Source organism: Peromyscus californicus, unplaced genomic scaffold (assembly GCF_007827085.1).
Source record: "Peromyscus californicus insignis strain IS unplaced genomic scaffold, ASM782708v3 Scaffold_15__1_contigs__length_86483966, whole genome shotgun sequence".
In the NCBI taxonomy this organism is placed as follows: domain Eukaryota; kingdom Metazoa; phylum Chordata; class Mammalia; order Rodentia; family Cricetidae; genus Peromyscus; species Peromyscus californicus.
In genome coordinates, this window is record NW_026294447.1 from 69962973 (window position 1) to 69983400 (window position 20428).

At 46.0% G+C, this 20428-nt stretch overlaps 1 protein-coding gene across 1 annotated transcript in view; it reads left to right on the forward strand.

Annotated features, from left to right (window-relative positions):
• The first annotated feature begins 923 nt into the window (after positions 1 to 923).
• Positions 924 to 20428, forward strand: part of Tmed10 (transmembrane p24 trafficking protein 10) — a 37660-nt gene continuing 18155 nt past the window's right edge. Inside the window, exons 1-2 of the mRNA XM_052739270.1 lie at positions 924 to 1565; positions 18659 to 18770. Coding sequence (XP_052595230.1) covers positions 1341 to 1565; positions 18659 to 18770 — 337 coding nt within the window. The 5' untranslated portion in view covers positions 924 to 1340. The remainder of the gene's footprint in view (positions 1566 to 18658; positions 18771 to 20428) is intronic.

A 20428-nucleotide genomic window follows, 5' to 3' on the forward strand; every position in this document is an offset into this window, starting at 1 on the left:
AGATATGCCTGCCTCTGCCTCCCAGTGCTGGGATTAAAGATGTGTACCACTATGCCAAGCCTTAAATATTCTTTTTAAATTGACAAACAGTATATAGTAATTATTGGTTAAGGAACACTCAGCTTGTTTCATCACTGTTTATTTATTTATTTATTCATTCATTCATTCATTTGAGACAAGGTTTTTCTGTGAAATAGCCCTGGCTGTCCTGGAACTTGATTTGTAGATCAAGCTGGCCTCAAACTCACAGAGATCCGCCGGCCTCTGACTCTCGAGGGCTGGGATTAAAGGCGTGCTCCACCAATGCCCGGCTGTTTCATCACTGGCTTAAGGTAAGATTGCTAGATCTGTTGAGTATATCAGGATGTACATCAATAAACACATTATACATGCATAGTGTAGTGTCTAGCACACAGGAGGTAACGAATGAATGAATGATTCCAATGTGAATCAGCTTACTACGAATGAGCCACTTGGATGTACAGAAGATGCTTTGGAAACACGCGGTTTCCTCTCTTGACAATGGTCATCTGGTAAATAATATTTTATGCTCATCTCTGACTGGACCAAGACATAAATCTAAATGACTGGTTGGAGTATAGCTTATCACAGAAGACTACTGATGTTTCTTAAATAAATAAGACGTACGTTGTGAGTACCAAAGTTACATCAGGACGAATACTAGGTTCGGAGGCATTAACTGGATACCTGTCAATTCACATCCACCTGTTGATCTCCACACACTCTTCTCTGAGTTAGTGGCCCGCACTCACGAAAAGCCAAATTTAAACTTCCCTTTGCAGTTTTCCTCTTCAGTGCTTCACTGTCCCAGATGCTCCCAGAGTAAGTTTCAGGACACTAACCTCGTGGTTTTTTTTTTGTGTGTGTGCATGTGACTTTAGCCCCAGTCTCAGGAGCCGGTGGGCGGGCCCAGGGAAAAGGCCTTGTGGCTGTCCCTTATTGGGGGCTGGTTGCCATGGTGTCACCGGCTTTAAAACTCCCGTGAACCACTTCCGGGACGATAAACATTGAATTACTTCCAGGGCTGCCCATACTTACTATGGCTCACTCAGCGGTCTTTTCGGTTCCACAGAAAATCAAACTTGTACGAAAAAAAAAAAAAAACCCTGGAAACGCTTCTCTAGCCCCGTAAGCCCGTGGTCATGACATACGACCGCATCTTCCCTCGATTTTAAGAACGTATTTATGATACATTCCTCCTCGGTTTAGCCAATCTCCAAAATGGCGCCGGCGGCCTCGCTGGGTCAGAGGCGAGTCACGTGGGCGCTCCCGGTTCCGGCGCGCTAGAGGCCCCGGGTGGTGAACGAGGCTCCGGCACCATGTCTGGTTTGTCTGGCCCACTCTCCCGGCCTGGCCCTCGCCCGTCCGCGCTGCTCTTCCTCTTCCTGCTGGGCCCCAGCTCGGTCGTCGCCATCTCCTTCCACCTGCCCGTGAACTCCCGCAAGTGTCTCCGCGAGGAGATCCACAAGGACCTGCTGGTGACGGGCGCCTACGAGATCACCGACCAGTCCGGGGGCGCCGGCGGCCTGCGCACCCACCTCAAGGTGCGGCCCGGGGCGGCCCGGGGCGGCGCGGGGGCGGCGCGGGAAGATGGCAGGCCTCGCGTCCGGGGGAGGCCTCGCGTCCGGGGGAGGCCGGCGGGCGGAGGCCGGGGGTTGGCTTCGTCTCCCCCACCCCCCACCCCCCCGAGCGGTGAGGACGTGCGGTGGGGACCGCCCCTTCACCCCGCGCGTTTGGGGTTCGCGGGGCGGGGCTGCGCGCCCCAAGTCTGGGCCCTCGGGAGGGCTGCGAGGCGTTGGCGGACCCCGAGTCGAGAGAGCTAGGGACCGTTTCGTCAGGGTCCCGTCTCTGCGAGGGCCCCGCGATCTTGAGCAATAACGTGATTGTCCCGAGAAATCTGTAGAGGATCAGTGGGGACTGACATCATAAGACACCTCAAAACACCTACAGGATAATGGAGACAATAAGATTGACTGTGACTAATAAAATGTGTGATTTATTAAGTATCTGCCGTGTCACTTCCTGTGCCTCGTAAAGGTGGTATATTTAGTTCAAACACCACCCGATTGGAGCAGATGGGTACCGTGGGCCTTATTATAGTAACAAGGAAACTGAGACTCAGGTAAAATGAACGTGGCTTCCAGATGGAATTGGCCCATTAAGTGTATTTAGACAGAAAAGTGCTACAATCTGCCTTGGCTTTTAATTTGTAATTTCTGGGATTTATTAGAGTCTATTATTGGACGCAAGATGGTCACAGTCTCTAGTGCCTTCTCTTAACTACAAGGGTCAGCTGGACCCTTGGATGGTGACAGTTTACATGATGCCATTTGGTCCCAGTTTTCAATGGAGTTCTGCTTGGCCAGATTCGTGATTAATAGTTGTTAATAGTCCAGTGTTGATTGTGTTCTGAGTAACTGTATTCATTCATAATAAACACTGGTAATTTTTTGTTTCTTTTTAACAGAGTGAAAATTTCACATTCTTAAGCTAAATAGAGGAAACAGTTTACTTAAGTTTTTTTTTTTTAGATTTATTTTATTTTATACATGAGTGTTTTACCTACATGTATGTATGTCTACCCTGTGGGTGCCTAGGGCTGGTGGAGGGGCGTCAGATTTCCTAGAACTGGAGTTATAAGTAGTTGTAAGCCAACCATATGGATGCTAGGAGCCCAACCTGGGTCTTCTGAAAGAGCAAGGAGTCATCTAAACCTCTGAGCCATCTCTCCAGCCTGAAACAGTTTACTTTTAACAAGCTTCAGATATATTGTTTATATTTAAGGTGTTGGATCACAGTGGTGATAATGTAACATACTTTGAGAGAGAAAAACTATTTTCAGGGCTATTGTTTTGTGACCCAGCATTTATTATCCTCTTTAAATATTGAACTGTCTACCCAGGAAAGTGGTGATGGTACATTTTAAAGACATAGATACAATGTTTGGGGTTTAGTAGCTTCTGGCTTTTCATAGTAGAAGTAGTCCCCAGAATCAAAGAACTGGATGGAGCAGTCAAAGAGGCCTTGCTCTTTAGTGTTGCTGTCTCTCCTGGAGTCCTGTGCTTGAAAACCACTCAGTGGCTCACTGTTGCCTGTCTTAGGATAATTTACATTTGCCAGCATGCTCTGTGGTGCTCCTCCTAAGTCCTGTCTTGAAGCCTCATATATTGTTAGTTTCCAGTTTGGGTTCTAACTGGGCCTTTCTGGACAGAGCTCATCATAACTACTGTTCACCTCTGTCTCCCTTAGTAGGCCAGCTAGCAGTAATGTCCTCAGGGTGGACTTGTTTACTTGTTTGTATTTCTGGGGTGTTAAGTGTTTGCCTTGCTTCTAGTAGCATTCAGTGACAACAGGACCCGTGGCAAAACCTAGAGTAATGAACATCTGACGATGCTCTAAGGCTGTTGAAGGGACATCACCAGCAGGAGTTTGTGCTTCTACTCACTAGTATTTCAGCAGCTGGGTTCTTAGTGCTAGCCAGCTTAATTGGACTGCTGGAATCCTAAATGCCGAGCATTCAGTGACAACAGGACCCGTGGCAAAACCTAGAGTAATGAACATCTGACGATGCTCTAAGGCTGTTGAAGGGACATCACCAGCAGGAGTTTGTGCTTCTACTCACTAGTATTTCAGCAGCTGGGTTCTTAGTGCTAGCCAGCTTAATTGGACTGCTGGAATCCTAAATGCCGAGTACATAATACACAGGAATGAGTGGAGCCAGGTGTTAAAAAAGAGAGGAAAACGGAGCAGCATCCAGGACGAAAGGAGTGTTACTGGATGATAAAGGAGTGTAAGGGGTGGAGACAGAATTTGGAGTGACCAGCACTCCCCTCTTTTTTTGGTTTAGGCCTCACTGGAAGCCCAGGTTGACCTGGAACCCTCTGTCCTTCTGCCTCAGCCTTGCGAGTACAGGGATCATAGCTGCGCCAGTATGCCCAGCAATACTCAGCTCCTGATGAGACTTGCCTTACAAACACATGGACCCCTTTGTTCCGTCTGGTTTTAAAAAGGAAATTGAAAACATTACAGATTTCGATGTCAAGGTCCTGCGTTTTATCACCAACCCAGGTCGTTTTGAGCAGTGTTTCGTTTTCATCCTTGTAGAAAATTTACGTCTATTACCCAGATTCTGCAACTATTCAGGACCCATACTTGTTTAATCTTCACTCTTTAAAGGGAAAAGAGTATTTTATGTTAAACTCTTCCACGCCCAGGAGACCTAGATAATAGTGTGTTCCAGTCCAGCCAACGTCAGCTTGAGTCTCTTAAAAAAAATAGGAACATGGCTACCATGTTTTATGGCCATATGACACCCTTTCAAAATTAACAATGAGCTAGGTGCAGCTGCATGTGTCTGTAGTCCTAGCTACTAAGGAGACTGAGGCAGGAGGATTAGTTGAGTCCCAAGAATTTAGAACCAGGATGAACAACATAGTGAAAAAAGACCGAGGTGAGGTCACTTGAGCCCATGAGCTGGAGACCTGTGTGGTGTAACATATTCAGTCCCCTTTCTCAAAGCAAAACATTAACATCCCATAATGTTTCCCTGATAGCACGTCATACCCAGAACGTGCTAAGATTTCATCACTTGTGGACTGGTGAGGTGGTTCAGTAGGCAAAGACTCTAGTCACGAAGCCAGAGTTCAGCCCGTGGAACCCACATGGTGGGCGGAGAGAATCAGCTCCCAAAGGTTGTCCTCCAACTTCCACGTGTACACATGAGGGGCCCTGAGACAGGCTTCTCTGCGCAGCCCTGCCTGTCCTGGAACTCGCTCTGCTGACCAGGCTGGCCTCGAACTCGGAGATCTGCCTGCCTCTGCCTTCCTAGTGCAGGGATTAAAGGCGTGTGCCTCCCCCGCCTGGGAATGTACTTTTTAATTAACAGTTCTCAGAGTACTGAATTTTTTTTTTTTTTTTTTTTTTTTTGTTTTTCGAGACAGGGTTTCTCTGTGTAGCTTTGCGCCTTTCCTGGAACTCACTTGGTAGTCCAGGCTGGCCTCGAACTCACAGAGATCCGCCTGGCTCTGCCTCCCGAGTGCTGGGATTAAAGGCGTGCGCCACCACCGCCCGGCAGTACTGAATTTTTTAAACATTTATTTTTATGTAATATATGTATTTCATATTTACTCATAAGCCCCTCGGCAGCTTGCAACTATAGTATCTATTCACTTAGTTCTGCTTCTTAAAATTGTGACTGTTCGTGCTCAGATTCTGCCTCAAGGATCCCTACAGTGCATCATTTCAGCTTCAAAAGTGTACCTTGAAAGCACATAACTCCTGCTTACACGTCATGCCACAGTACAGGTCTTTGATCAGCTATCGTCTCTTAAGTCACATACCCTTCAACTGGCTCAGGTTCAGTTTGAGTTGAGGTAGGAGAAATGAAGACTTGGTGTAGTACAGCTGGACCACTAAGCGCAGTGGTGGTGATTGCCCTGAAGGATCTTTGTGAATATATAGTGCTCGTTTTTGTTGGTTGGTTTGAAATAGGGTCTCATGTGTCCCAGATTGCCCTCAAACTTGCTTTGTAGCTGTGTGCCGCCATGACTGTTTTATGTGTTGCTAGGGATCGAACCCAAGGCCTTGTACATGCCAGGCAAGCACTCTACATCTACATCCCCATCACTTTTTGGAGTGGGATAAGAGGTAGAACTGAGGATTGAATCTAGTAGACAAGCATTTTACCATTGAGCTATGTTCTTTTTCAGGCCTCTCTTTCAGGATCCTCCTGCCTCAGCCTCCCAAGTAGTAGCAGGCCTGTGCCACCAGTTTAAGCTAGTGCTTGGGTGAATCTTAGGGATCCATCCTCCCTCCTGTCTGAGAACATCTTAATGTTCAATGAGTGCACCTAGTGCCTGTGTTATCGATGTGTGTTTTTTTTCATGTTGGCCCGCCCATCTCTTAAGATAGGCTGTAAGTTCTTTGAGTAAGCGTGTGCGTCCCATTGCAGTGCTTATGTCTAATGTAATGCCTAGCACATGGCAGAATTTAACAAAAGAAATGAGTGAACAGATGAGTGGTTGCCACGCTTTCCTCGTCTGTGATCCCTCCCTTTCTCTTCCATTCTCTCGCCTTTACTTTAGTCACACTGAATATCCTCTTTGTATAATGTTTTAAGTTGGTCCATTCTCGGCTGTGGGCACCTCCTATGTGCTTTCATTATACACTGCTTGACAGGACAGCCTCCTTAGTGTAATGTCTGCTTCCTTTTTGATCTCCGTATGTCTATCCATCCATGTCTGTCTGTCTGTCTGTCTGTCTCTCTTGCTCTCTCTCCCTCTTCCCCCCTCTCTCTCTGTGTGTGTGCACATACACACATACACACACACACACACACACACATATATATATATATATACATGCTCACCAGATGTCAACATCAGGTATCTTCCTTTATCACTATCTACCTTATTTCTTTCTTTTAAACACAACATCCCTTGCTAAACCTGGACCTCCCCAACACTAGCTAGCAAACAAACTCTAGGGATCCTGCTCCAGCCTCCCCAGAGCTGGGATTGTAGGCTTTCACTGCTGCACTTGACTTTTTAAGTGGTGCTGAGGATCTAAACTCAGGTGAGGTCCCCATTTTCCTGTCGCCTGAGCCACTACCCCAGCCCCTATATTTTTTGCTTGCTTGTTTGAAAACGGACTCTGCATAGCCCAGGCTGATCTTGAATTTGCTGCAGTCCCCCTGCCTGCTGGGGTTATAGGCACTGACCACCATCCTCACCTCTTTATTTTTCTTTTGTAGAGTTGGGAAGGGCTTGAGATAGGGTTTCATGTAGCACAGGGTAGCAGAGGATGACTTTGAATTCCTGATCCTCCTGCCTCCACCTCTTGGGAGTGCTGGGATTGCAGGGAGCATCGCCATCCCTGTAGAATAGTGAATGAAGACGGTCCAGATCTCCACTCAGAGATTTGGATTCAAATGCTAGCCGCTGCAATAATTATGGAGTATGTGGTCGGTCTAGTTACTTAAGGCATCTCCTCTCATGTAGTGATGGTAGAGCTCGTGGAGTTAAAAGAACTGAGTTGAATGATTCTGTATTCAGGGAACCAGTTTTGCTTTGTTCACGGGTGTTGACACTATATCATCTCCACTGAACAAAAACTTAATTGTTCTCTGGCCTCATACAGGGTTGAAGTGACCAGATATGTATGGAATGTGGTTTTTGGTGGTGGTCGGTTTTTGTTTTAGTATTTGTGTGTGTGTGGGGGTGGGTGGGTAGCAGTTTATGAACAGGGTTTCTCTGTGTAGCCCTGGCCATCCTGGAACGCTGTCTGTAGACCAGGCTGGCCTCAAACTCAGAGATCTGACTGCCTCTGCCTCCCTGAGTGCTGGAATTAAAGGAGTACGCCACCATGGCCTGGCAATACGGAATGTTTTAATGAGAGGGGTTCTGAGCATTCTCTTTGTGATTCCTCTATTAATTCAAAAATAGTTCTTTAATATTTTTGAATGTTAATGGTTTATGAGTTAAAGTCCATGAACTGTAGTGAGGAACAACAAAGATAAAACATAAAGGAAGATGAAGAAGCCTGATTTCCTCCTGTAGTGAATTGTGTTGTGAAAAGTCAGACATGCTGGGCGGTGGTGGTGGTGGTGGTGGTGCACGCCTTTAATCCCAGCACTTGGGAGACAGAGGCAGGTGGATCTCTGTGAGTTCGAGGCCAGCCTGGTCTCCAAAGTGAGTTACAGGAAAGGCGCAAAGCTACACAGAGAAACCCGTCTCGAAAAACCAAACCAAAAAGTCAGACAGTAGGGGCGGAAGTGACTGGTGGGTAAGGGCTAGTGAAGTGGTCAGGGACGTCCTCTGGACAGCTAGCCATGGAGTGTGTGTAGTGGTGGTGGTGGGGGGGGGGATTCTCATGCTGTTTCAGACACACTTGGTGTTGAAGATTCCCAGTTGTCTGCCTTAGCACTCTCTTCCCCACTCATTGCACAAAATGAGGCTAAGCCATCCTCGGTAGTAGATTATAAAGACTTCTCAAATTTGAAGTGGAAAGTGTCCCCTCATCATCCATGGTTAATATAGACATTACCCTGTTACTCCAGGTCCTGATAAAGCCTGTTGTAGGAACTGATGGTCCTAAGTGTAGGGACTGCAGACATGAACACGCGTGCTGGACAGTGTGAAGACACATTGTGTGTAATACAGTTTCCAGGTTTGGTTTGTTTTTTTAAGGGAATGATTATATTTCCAGTGCCTATACTAAGACGTTTCTGTGTTAGAGAGGGAAAACAATCGAATACTTGTTGCCTATCTCTCAAAACAAGCTTTTCTTTTTACCAGTAACTACCATGTGAATCCTTACTTGGGCTCACCTTTTTCTTTTCGTGAAAATATGGCCCTTTTAAATAGATATTTAATGTTACTGTGATCAGTAGATTAAAACCAGACCAGTAACTAGATGGTTTGCTCCAGAAGGCCAGTTGGTACGTTAACATTTGATAGCATTGCAGTTGAGTTTCTTCTTGTATTTTATACAAATCTTGTAGCTTTTACTTAAGCCCCGACCTTGTAGTTTCTTCCTAAAAGTTAAAGAAAGGATAGCATTTCTTCATTGAACTTACTCAGTGACCAGTGTCTACAGCTTTGCATCTTCTGAACTACTCTAGAAAGGAGGACTGCTTAGATTTTGAAACCAGTGATAACTTCTGAAGACAGTCCTGTTTTTAAGAAGTGGAGCAGGTTATTTATAAAGGTGACTTGGAGGGGTGCAGTGACTTTGATTCGTCAGTTGCTGACTGATGGTGCTAAGCCACCGCCCCCGTATTCATAACAGCCTGGCAGTGTGGACAGTAGGGCCCTCTGTGAAGTCATCCAGCTGGCCACAGACCAGAATTTAGGCCCCCAAACAAGCCTCAGACTTGAGGGAGGTTGATGTCATCTGCCTTATCCTGGGCCCCAACTTCATTGTTCAACATAATGTGTGGGAAATCAAGAGACTAGTTGTTGAAAGAGAACAAGACTTTGTTTGTGCTAACAGGGTCATGCTGGAGGGTTTTACCGTAAATAACTCTGGAACAGTATGAAAAAAAACATTTGATCTGGCGTCACCCCCGCAGGAGTGTTGTTAGGGCAGCAACTGGTCTTTCTCATTCCCTCCCTTCCTCCTCTTCCTCCTCTTCCTCCCATGTCCACCCCTTCCGGTTGAGCATGACTGCTGCCTGTGTTAGGTCGGTGCAGCAAATGCTGAGAGAGGCAGGAAGAGAGCATCTGCCTGTTATGTTAGCCCACCACCGCCGCTGCCCGGGAGTTCCCACTTCTGATTCTCAGCAGTGGTCCAGAAGCCCCCTTCCCTGATCGTGTTTCAGCTTGAACCCCACGGGTGTGTGTAGCCCTGAATCGGGTGGGAAATTTGAAGGAATTTAGTGTTGAAGCTGTTTCTGTTGGCCTTGTTCGCAGTACCATCTGTGTGCTCTTCTGGCTTCCAGAAGCACAGCTGATGGACTTTGTATTTGCTCTTGACTGGGAGATCAGGGTGGGGCTAGAGAGATGGCTGAGTGGGTTCCAATGTGCAGGGACTGCTCCTGCAGAGGACTTGAGTTTGGTCCCTAGCACCCCACTGAGTGACTTACAACCACCTGTAACTCCAGCTCCAGGGCCACCTCCACGTAGACAGACATAATTACAAATAAAAATAAGTCTTACCAGAAACATGAAGAGGGAAAATCAGTAAATTCTGTGTTCTTCATTTTTGAGATCCAGTGGCAACTTGTGGCTTGCGTAGTTCTTTGTGCAGGAAGTTGAACTCAGAACTTCTAGAATACTCACTGTACCTAACACCTGCCCTGAGGTAGTCTGTCTTTTCTTTCCCCCATCTTAAGACATGGTCTCATGTAGCCTAGGCGGGGCTCAAACTTGCTCTGTGGCTGAGGATAACTCTTCTGTTCTTCCTCTCTCTATTTCCCAGATGTTGAAATTGTAGGTATGCATTACTAGCCCTGGCTCCGCACGTGTGTGTGTGTGTGTGTGTGTGTGTGTGTGTGTGTGTGTGTGTGTGTACACACATGTGAGAATCCCATGGGAGCATGTGGAAGTCAGAGGGCGACATGCAGGAGGAGTTGGTTTTCTGTTTCTACTGTGTGGGTTCCAGGGATTGGACTCAGATCACCAGGCTGTCATCAAGCACCCTTACCGGCTGAACTGTCTTGCCAACCATAGCCTTTTGGGATTGTTTGCCAGTCTTTTCCCAGCCTAGAACACCTGGGTTTTTGTTTGTTTGGGTTAGGTTGTTTGAGATAGAGTCTTCCCTGGGAGCCCAGGTACTCACTGTAGTCTGAGGCGGGTCTCAAAGTTGATCCTCCTCTGCCCCACAAGTCCTGGGATTACAGGTATGAGCAGCCAACCCGGCTTCCTGATAGATTATTCCTGTAGTTTACTCCTTATCAGATTATAAACCACATTCTGGAAGTGCTAGAGTTACCCTTGGATTCCTCACTGTTAGTTAGGGTTTCTATTGCTGTGATAAAACACCGTGACCAGAAGCAACTTGATCTTCCAGCGTGTGTTCCGGGAAGTCAGGGCAGGAACCTGGAGGCAGAAACAGAAACAGGCCATGGTGGAATGGAGCTTACTGGCATGCTCCTGGAGGATTGCTCAGTTTGTTTTCTTGTATTATCCAGGACCACCTGCCCAGGGTGGCACTGCTCCCAGTGAGCTGGGCCCTCCCACATCAATCATTAACCAAGAAAACATCCCATAGGCTTGCCCACAGGCCGGTCTGGTGGGTACATGTTCTCAACTGAGGATCCCTCTTCTTAAATGATTCTGGCTTGTGTCACGTTGGTAAACACTGGCCAGCACATTATGCTCCCTTTCTGCTTTGCCAGGCCTTTGGACCCTGCAGTTTCTAAATACTCCGCTGTTTCCTTGAAGATGGAGCAGTTGTTTCCCTCTGTTCCATGCAGTGACCATCTGGGTCCCAGGCGTCCCTGAGTCTCGTTAACACAGCACACTGCTCTGCCATCTCTTAATACAGTTGGCTGGGAAGAGTGAGGACAACCTGACGGTGTAGGGAGTTCTGAGTTAGGACTAACAGACAGTTGTGATCAGTGCTGCTTCCAACAGTAACATTCCACTGAGTGCTTGTGTGACAGGCACTGTTCTAGGTCTTGACCCTCTTTGCTGATCTTAGACGTATGCACAAGTGTGTCCTTACTTTGTGAGTAAAGCATACCACGTTAAAGGCTTTCCAGCCAGTAAGTGATGTAACTGTGCTTTAAACATGAACCAAGAGTCAGGCTCTAGAACCTTCCATCATTTTTCTTCCCTTTGTTTTTGGTTGTTGTTTGTTTGAGATATTATTATTATTTTCTTTTCCATGTGTGGGTGTTTTGCTTGCATATGTACCTGTGTACCACATTCATGTCTGGTCCTGAAGGAATCCAGAAGAAGACCTTGGATCCCCTGAGACTGGAGTCACTGATGCTTGTGAGCCATCATGATGGTCTTGGGGATTGAACTGGTTGCTCTGCAAGATCAACAAGTACTCCTACCTGCCGAGCCATCTCTCCAGCCCAGAACTTTCATCTTTTCAACTACATCCTGTGTTGCCTTTCAAAGAAGAGAGTAGGTGTCTTTGTTGAGGGTGTTTTTACTCTGTACTAGAGCTTCTAGGCAGGACCTACGAGGTTGGTGGTAGTCCTTAAAATCCTTTACTCAGTATTATATCAGATTGACCATAACCTAAGAAGAGTGTAGATAAGGGCCAACCTGAAGGGAGTTTCATCTTCACATTTCTTTTTTTGGGTTTTTTGTTTGTTTGTTTGGTTTTTGGTTTTTGGGGTTTTTTTTAAAGCAGGGCTGGGGGGTGGGGAGGTTCCGAGACAGGGTTTCTCTGTGTAGTTTGGTGTTTGTCCTGGATCTCACTCTGTAGATCAGGCTGGCCTCAAACTCACAGAGATCCGCGTGGCTCTGCCTCACGAGTGCTGGGATTAAAGGCATGCACCACCACCACCCGGCCTCATCTTCACATTTCTATTAAATTTATTTTTAAAAATTTTTAACAGCATTCGGGAGGCAGAGGCAGGTGGATCTCTCTGAGTTCAAGGCCAGGGTGGTCTACAAAGCGAGTTCCAGGACAGCCAGAGCTGTTACACAGAGAAACAAAACTAAAACCAGGGGAGGGGGCAATAAAAGTGTAAGATTATTTTATGTGTATAAGTGTTGCTTGTATTTGTATGTCTGTGCACCATGTGTGAGCTTGTTGCCTACGGAGACCAGAAGAGGGTGTTGGATCCCCTGGAACTGGAGTTTGAGATGGTTGTTAGCTACTGTGTGGGTGCTGAGAATCAAACCTGGGTCCTCTGGAAGGGCAGCCAGTGCTCTTAACTGCTGAGCCACCTTTCCAGCCCCTAGGATGGCTCTTTTGTCTGATGATTTTCTCATAGAACTGGGGGTGGGGTGGGGTGGGGGGCTCCAGAGGCCAAATGTCACTCTTCCCACATGTCACCTGGCTGTCACAGATCATCTGGCGGAGTTAGCGTTTGTCAGGCTTCTGCACTGTAGCCATCTGAATGCTGTGCTCTTTGGGATGAAGTCACTTAGTGTGGCCAGCCCACATTTAGGGAGACGGGAGCTAGACTCGCTCCTGGTTTTTTCTTTTTTTTTTTTTCAGGGCTGAGGACTGAACCCAGGGCCTTGTGCTTGCTAGGCAAGCGCTCTGCCACTGAGCTAAATCCCCAACCCCTCGATTCCCTCCTTAAGGGTGTGGTATCAGTCTTCTGAAAGAGACTTGTCTCTCCTCCGTCAGTTGTTGGATTCATAGATAGTGTATACTTCAGATCACAATCCATTTCTACTTTATTTGGAGATCCAGGTGTTTCCAGCTTTGGCTGCTCAGAGCAGTTTCCTTGGGCTTGTCTCTTTCACATACTCCCACCCTTGGGGTTTTGTTTTTGAGGGCTTCCTCACTTCCTGGCATTATAAGATATTACGGTCATGTATATTTTCTGATTGGTCCTAGAATCCAGGATCCCCATTTCTCCAGGGAGCCCTGGTTTTGTTTATTGGATGGTCTGCTGTTAGAATAGATAGTATTCTTAATAAGTTTTTTTCTATGCCCTCCCCCAACAATTGTAGCAACAGGTGGCCAAGTAGTCCCATCCTTGCAATTTTGGAGCAAGACTGGTGTCTGTGAGCAGCAGGAGTGGGCTGGGATGGAGAAAAGAGTCATGGTAAGGGGGCCAGGCAGAGAGCCAGGGTGTGGGAACATTCAGGTTCCTCTAGGTCCTGATGCAGTACTGTATAAGATCAGACCATCATCAATACAGAGGGTCAGGTCACTAAGAGCACCCATGTGAACTCACTCCATTTGTGTCTTTGGCAGGCTGTGGTTGAAAATGACAGAGACCTTCCTGATAAATTGTTCATGTTAAAAAAAAAAAAAAAAGCCGGTGGCACACGCCTTTAATCCCAGCACTCGGGAGGCAGAGGCAGGAGGATCTCTGTGAGTTCGAGGCCAGCCTGGGCTACCAAGTGAGTTCCAGGAAAGGTACAAAGCTACATAGAGAAACCCTGTCTTGAAGAAAAAAAAATTGTTCATGTTTAGTTTCGGGAAAATTGTCCCTGGGGTAAATTTGTGGGCTTTCATCACTAAACAAATCATCTACAGCTCAGCTTGCTTTCTCCCAGTCTTTGAATCTCGATTCCAAGCAGACTTAAGGTCTGACGTCCCGTACAGACCCAGGCTCTTGAAACACTTGTCCTTCCTGCACGTGAACACTGTTCCGTTTTATCCCTAAGTGCTTTATTGGCCTGAGCTACCTACAGTCCCTACTATACTATACTTGTTTAGTGATGGAATTGGTCAGCAGGCAGGCCTCAGGACCAACTCAAGAACCTGCTCCTAACCACTGCTTAGACTAGTCCAAGAAGATAGAATTCTAGATGACTATTTCCCCAGTGAGCCATTTTCTCACTCCGTTGACAGTTTCAGTGTGAGTATTCACATAGTCTTGACATCAGATACTCTGCTTATACAATTAACACCTTCTCCTCGCTTTTCAAGTTGTGAATTTGGGTTTGCTTTTCATTAGAAACTGTTACCTAGAAACAACATTTTATTACTTCCTATTCCATGATGTCATTTGTGGACAAATTTTAATATTAACCTTTGTTTAATCTGAGAATCCTATGGTAATCACTACAAGTATTTTGTTGTTTAGCCGGGCATGGCAGTGCAGGGTGATTAATGGCTGTAATCCTGTCACTGAGGAGTTAGGCTTCAGGAGTCAGACCCTATAGGAAGATTACCCAAGTGTGAAGCCTGTTGAGTTCCAGCCCAGCTGTAATCAAAATTCTGTAATTAAAGGAAGTTAAAAACATCGTCTGTGCCTGGTGTAGTGGTGCACGACTTAATTCCAGCACTAGGGAGGCAGAGGCAGGCAGGTTTCTAAGTTCAAGGCCAGTCTGGTCTATGGAGGGAGTTTCAGAACAGCCAGGCCTATACAGAGAAACCCTGTCTTGAAAACCCAGAACAATAACAAACAAAACAAAAAGCAACATCATTTGCTTGGACTGCAGTCCTACCACTCAGGGGACTGAGGCAGGAGAGTTACCACAAATTCCAGGCTACCCACTACTGCAAGGCAAAACCCTACCTGGAAAACCAATAAATTGATTAATTCATAGACTGTAGGCTCTGATCAATCACTGAGTTTGGCCCAGTTTCCTATTCTTTAGTTTTAGCACCTGCTGGTTTCTATAATGGTGTTGGGGTTAGGGATGCCATTTGTTTTTGTTTGTTTGTATGTTTGTTTTTTCTTTGTGAGACTAATAGCTTTGCTATTAAGTAACTGCAGTTATTTGTACTTGGTAGAAAACTTACTGGTTTTTAGGAAAATATTAAGATCTGTTAGAATGCCCAGCAGTTCGTATGAGTTAGTCCAACCTGAAGCTCAATTGATTAGATTTCTAAGTATCCAAATGACTACTCTTACATGTTTGGGTTAACCTAAGTGATAAGGAAAGAATTTCTTTTCCCCTTTTTTTTTTTTTTCCCGAGACAGGGTTTCTCTGTGTAGTTTTTTGGTGCCTGTCCTGGATCTCGATCTGTAGACCAGACTGGCCTTGAACTCACAGAGATCCACACCTGACTGCCTCCCGAGTGCTGGGATTAAAGGCGTACGCCACCACTGCCCGGTAAGGATAGAATTGTGATGGCCAAAGGAACACTAAGCGTTATTACACATTGTTTCTGGAAGGCAGATTTCCTGCTGATGAAAGGCAGTGGTTGGAGTTGGCGTGGGGGCCCCTGCAAGAGTCACAGCTGCCAGAGAAATGAGCCTCGTGAGGTAAAAATGAAGCTCTGGTCAGCATGACTTAGCTGGTGCTGGGTCAGCTGCTTCTAGAGTCTGACCAAGGCCGTTCTTTTTCTCACATTTAAACACAGTGAAACTTTGGGGACAAGTTCTATATGACAAGTGTCACAACCCAACAAAGCTTTAGGCATGACTACATCTCTCCAGCCAAGCACTTGTGACCTTAGCCATGAGAATGAACTTTATTGATTGATAAAAGTGTTCTGGATAAGGGCCTAGGGAGGAAGGGCCTGTAATAAGCAGAAAGGTGTGTTCTATTGACTGAGAGGATTGCTCAGGATTTGGGGACTCAGGTGAAGGCTGGCACTGTAGAATAGCCAAGATCACCAGGTTGTTAGCCAACACCCACTCCGGCCTTCCAGGTGAGCAGGCACCGTTTCCTCCCATAAGAAAAAAGGCTGTGTGTTTAACACTTCTGGTCTCTAGTGCTTTCTGTAAGCTGAGACCTCTACAGGTTGGGGCTGGAGAGACGGCTCAGCAGTTCAAAGCCTTGGTTTCTCTTGCAGAGGACTTGGGTTCAGTCCCAGCAGCCTCACGGTACCTCACAACCAACTGTAACTCCAGTTTCCGAGTATATAATGCCATCTTTTGACCTCTAGGCACATGTGTTACATGTACATACATGCAGGCAAAATACTCACACACGGAAAATTAAATCTAAAAAAAAAGGTAGGTCTGTCATTCAGCCCTTTAAGTAATGCAGTTGAGTCTTTGCCCTAGAATGAACTTAACCTCTAATGGATTTTCAGATGTCACAGAACAGACAATCTTCCATGAATGTAGTTTCTCAGCACAGTATAGGGAGACATTGAGAAGTACCAGTTGGAGGTATGAATTGTTGTGGAGTCCTTCAGGGGAACACAGCTGAGTTCTTGATTTCTGTTCAAATCACTCCCTGCAACATTGTTACCAGTGCTTTAACAAGAGTTTTAGGACCTCCTGAGTTTAAGTACTTTTATAATCTGAAATGGCTCCTTTCATTAAATAAAAAAAATCATTGAAGGACGCTTTTAATATTTTAGAAGAAAATTAAAGTGATCATAATCTCTCTTCTAGGAAATAAGATGGTTGGGCAAATGTGTGCCAGCTCTTATAAATGCTGTTAAATTGAGTTGTCTGTCTAGGCCGGTGACCTGGCCTGGTCCTTGCCTGAGTGTGGAGAAGATGGAATCTCTGCTGGTTCACTGCTGCAAGCTTCCTGCCTACTCCCTGTAGGCCTCCACTGGCTCTCTTCCGATTAAAGGAATCTTAACAACCGCATTTCCACTCCCTGTAGAACTAGACTAATGGCGCAAGCAATAATGAGGAATCTTTCACCAAGATTCACTCTAGGAAAGTTCTGTGTTGTCTGAGACACCATTCATAGGACATTAACCAACTTGGGGTTTTCACATCGGCTTTGTTCCTCCAGTCTACCTTTTTAATTTTTTTCCTATTTATTTTATATGTATGAATATTTTGCCTGCGTGTATGTATGTTGTATCACATGTGTGCCTGGTAACTGAGGAGGTCAGAAGAGCGTGTCATATCCTCAAACTGGAGTTATGGACGGTTGTGAGGTCACATTTGGGTGCTAGGAATCAGACCCAGGTCCTCTGCAAAAGCAACAAGTGCTCTAAACCACTGAGCCATCTCTTCAGTCTGCCTTTTTGAACTGTCCTTAAGAGTTGTCAGTGTGCTTTGGGGAGGCTGGCGGCAGGAAAGTGAATGTTTAGTGGGTGAACTGATTCTGAAGAAGGACGTGTGGCGCCACGCTGGCTACATTAGTTTGGGATTTGATTAGTTTCCAGACCTTTTTGCTTATAGTATGTGTATAGTCAGGGTTATCAAGCAGTTTGCTTGCTTGCTTTTTTCCTTAATTGATTACCTAGGAAAAGTATCCCGTGAACAGAGGCTTTAGAGAATCTTCAAGGCCAAGTGTTCCTTTGCTGAGGTTGTGACCCCTGTGGCTGCCTGCTGGTCTCTGAGGTGTGAATGCAGATAGCAGTGCTGTGTACATCTGAGAGGACTGTCAGCTGCTGCAAGCTCTCTACTCTTGTCTTCACTTGGTTGATGTTCTTCCTTAAGTTTCAGTTTGTTCCCTCAAAGCCACCATGGCGCTCCATAGTCCTGTGCACCTGTAGCATGGGTTCATTGCACTGCATTCTTCCATAGTCCTGTGCACCTGTAGCATGGGTTCATTGCACTGCATTCTTCCATAGTCCTGTGCACCTGTAGCATGGGTTCATTGCACTGCATTCTTCCATAGTCCTGTGCACCTGTAGCATGGGTTCATTGCACTGCATTCTTCCATAGTCCCGTGCACCTGTAGCACTGGTTCTTTGCACTGCATTCTTCCATAGTCCCGTGCACCTGTAGCACTGGTTCTTTGCACTGCATTCTTCCATAGTCCTGTGCACCTGTAGCACTGGTTCTTTGCACTGCATTCTTCCATAGTCCTGTGCACCTGTAGCACTGGTTCTTTGCACTGCATTCTTCCATAGTCCTGTGCACCTGTAGCACTGGTTCTTTGCACTGCATTCTTCCATCTGTCCTCTTTCTGTGTCTTGTTTGCAGCAAAGGTGTCTTTTTGAAGAGAAAGTTAGGCTTATCCTCTATGCCTAAGATTCATTTTGTGTGTGTGTGTGTGTGTGTGTGTGTGTGTGTGTGTGTGTGTGTGTGTGTGTGTGTCTGCCTGTGTGGGGGTATGTACACATGAGTGCAGGAGCCCCAGAAGGCTGGAGACAGTAGATGCCCTGGAGCTGAAGTTACAGGTGGTTGTTAGCCACTGGACATAGGTGCAGAAAGAGCAGTACTTGCCATCTCTCCAGCTCCCCATGGTCTTTTTAGTTTGTTTTGTTTTCTTTTTTTTTTTTTGGTTTTTCGAGGCAGGGTTTCTCTGTGTAGCTTTGCGCCTTTCCTGGGACTCACTTGGTAGCCCAGGCTGGCCTCGAACTCACAGAGATCTGCCTGGCTCTGCCTCCCAAGTGGTGGGATTAAAGGCGTGCGCCACCACCGCCCGGCTTGTTTTGTTTTCTAAAACAAGGTCTCATAAACTTGGCTGATCTTGAAGTCTCTATGTAGTTGAGGATGACCTTGAACTTCTGACTTTCCTCCCTCCACTTGGGCAGTATTGGGATTGCTGGTGTGTGTTGCCACACTCAGTTTTTATATGGTGCTGGGGATCAAGCCCAGGGCTTTATGTGTGCCCTCTTCAGCTGAGCAACATCCCCAGCCCCTGACTATCTTTTTTATGTTATCTGTCTCCCCAGTTTCTATAATTGCCCTTCCTCAGAGTTCTTTACTAAGTAACTCTTTTTTATTCCTTAGATTACAGATTCTGCTGGCCATATTCTATATGCCAAAGAGGATGCAACTAAGGGGAAGTTTGCCTTTACCACAGAAGACTATGACATGTTTGAAGTGTGTTTCGAGAGCAAGGGTAAGTAATCACAGTGTTTTCCCTGCACCAGGCCTCCTCGCCAGCTCTGCAGAGCTACCTGCTAGAGTCAGCACTTGATTCATTTGCTTCTTGTTCACTCTAATACAGAGACCCAATGCCTGTAGCTTTTGTGGCATCTTTGAAAAGATTGTCTGGGTGGAATTAAAGGTTGAGGAAGTATAGCACAGAGGATTTGTAGGGCAGTGGAGCCTCCTGTCTGGTACTATATGGTGTGTGTTGGGACATGTATTCCATCTCCTCATGTGCTGTGAATGATAATGTATCAGTGCAGGTTCTAATCTACAGATCACTCCCATAGCAGAGGTCGGTAGTGGAGAGGCTGGCCTGTGTAATGGTAAAGTCCTCTGGAGCTGGAGGGGACTCAGATAGTTTCCACTTAGTTTTGCTTTGAGCCTAAATCTTCTGTCCTAAAATCTGGAAAAAGAAAAAGTAGATTATCTATTTGCCAGGCAAATGCAGAAAGCAAAATAACTAGAAAGGTCTTTCTTTCTTTCTCTCCTTCCTCCCTCCCTCCCTCCCTCCCTCCCTCCCTCCCTCCCTCCCTCCCTCCCTTCCTTCCTTCCTCTCTTTCTTTCTTAGCTTTAAAGATCCTTTAAGGCCTTCAAATTAGCCAAGGAAATGGGATAACTATTCTAACAAGAAATTATAGTTTATACTCCGATCAGCCAGAGGCCTATGTTTTTGTGGTTTTAATTGGGATTGGAAACTGCTAATGCTATATGCTATGACACACAGAAATGGAGACTTTGGTAGACAGGGAATACTCAAGAAGCAGGTGTAGTAACTTGCACCTACAATCCCAGCACTCGGGACACTGAGGCCACAGGATTACTGTGAAATTGAGGCCATCCTGGGCTACAGTGTGAGAATATCTTTAAAAATACAAAAAAAAAAAAAAAAAATTAAAGAGACAGGAGAGAAAAGGTGGGGCTTTGTTGTTTGTTTTTGCCATGGTGGAGATTGCACATGAGATTGCTGGGTGATACTGTCACAGAAATGTATTCCTAGACCAAGAAGGAGCAGATCTGATCACTTAGACAAGCAAGCCTGAGAACTATTTAAGTTTACTTCACTATGTGGCTCAGGGTGGTCTTGAACTCCCAGTGAGCCTTCTGCCTTAGCCTCTTGAGTGCTGGCATGATAAGTGTGTGCCACCATTCCTGCCATCTCGGCCCCCAATGCTAGGATGCTCCCCCACATCAGTCATTAATGAAGAAAATGCCCTACAGACTTACCTAAAGGCAATCTGATGAAGGCATTTTCTCAGTTGAGGTTTCTCTTCCCAGATGAATCTAGATTGTGTCAAGATGACAAAACACTAACCAGGACATCCCCCTCTCAGGTTGGTTTGTTTATTTATAGACTTTATTTTATGTGTATGTACACCACACGCATGCCTGTTGCTGAGAAGGTCAGAAGAGGTCATAGGATCCTCTGGATTTTGAGTTACAGATGGTTGTGAAATACCATGTGGATGCTCGGAACCAAATTCCAGTCCTGTGCAAGAGCAACAAGTCTAACTACTGACCCATCATTCGTGCCTGCCTCTTAGCCTTCTAAATGAGGAGGGAAAGCAAATTTGTACCATAGATTTCAGTGTCACTCTCATGAGTACACAGAGGATTTGCCCAGGCAAA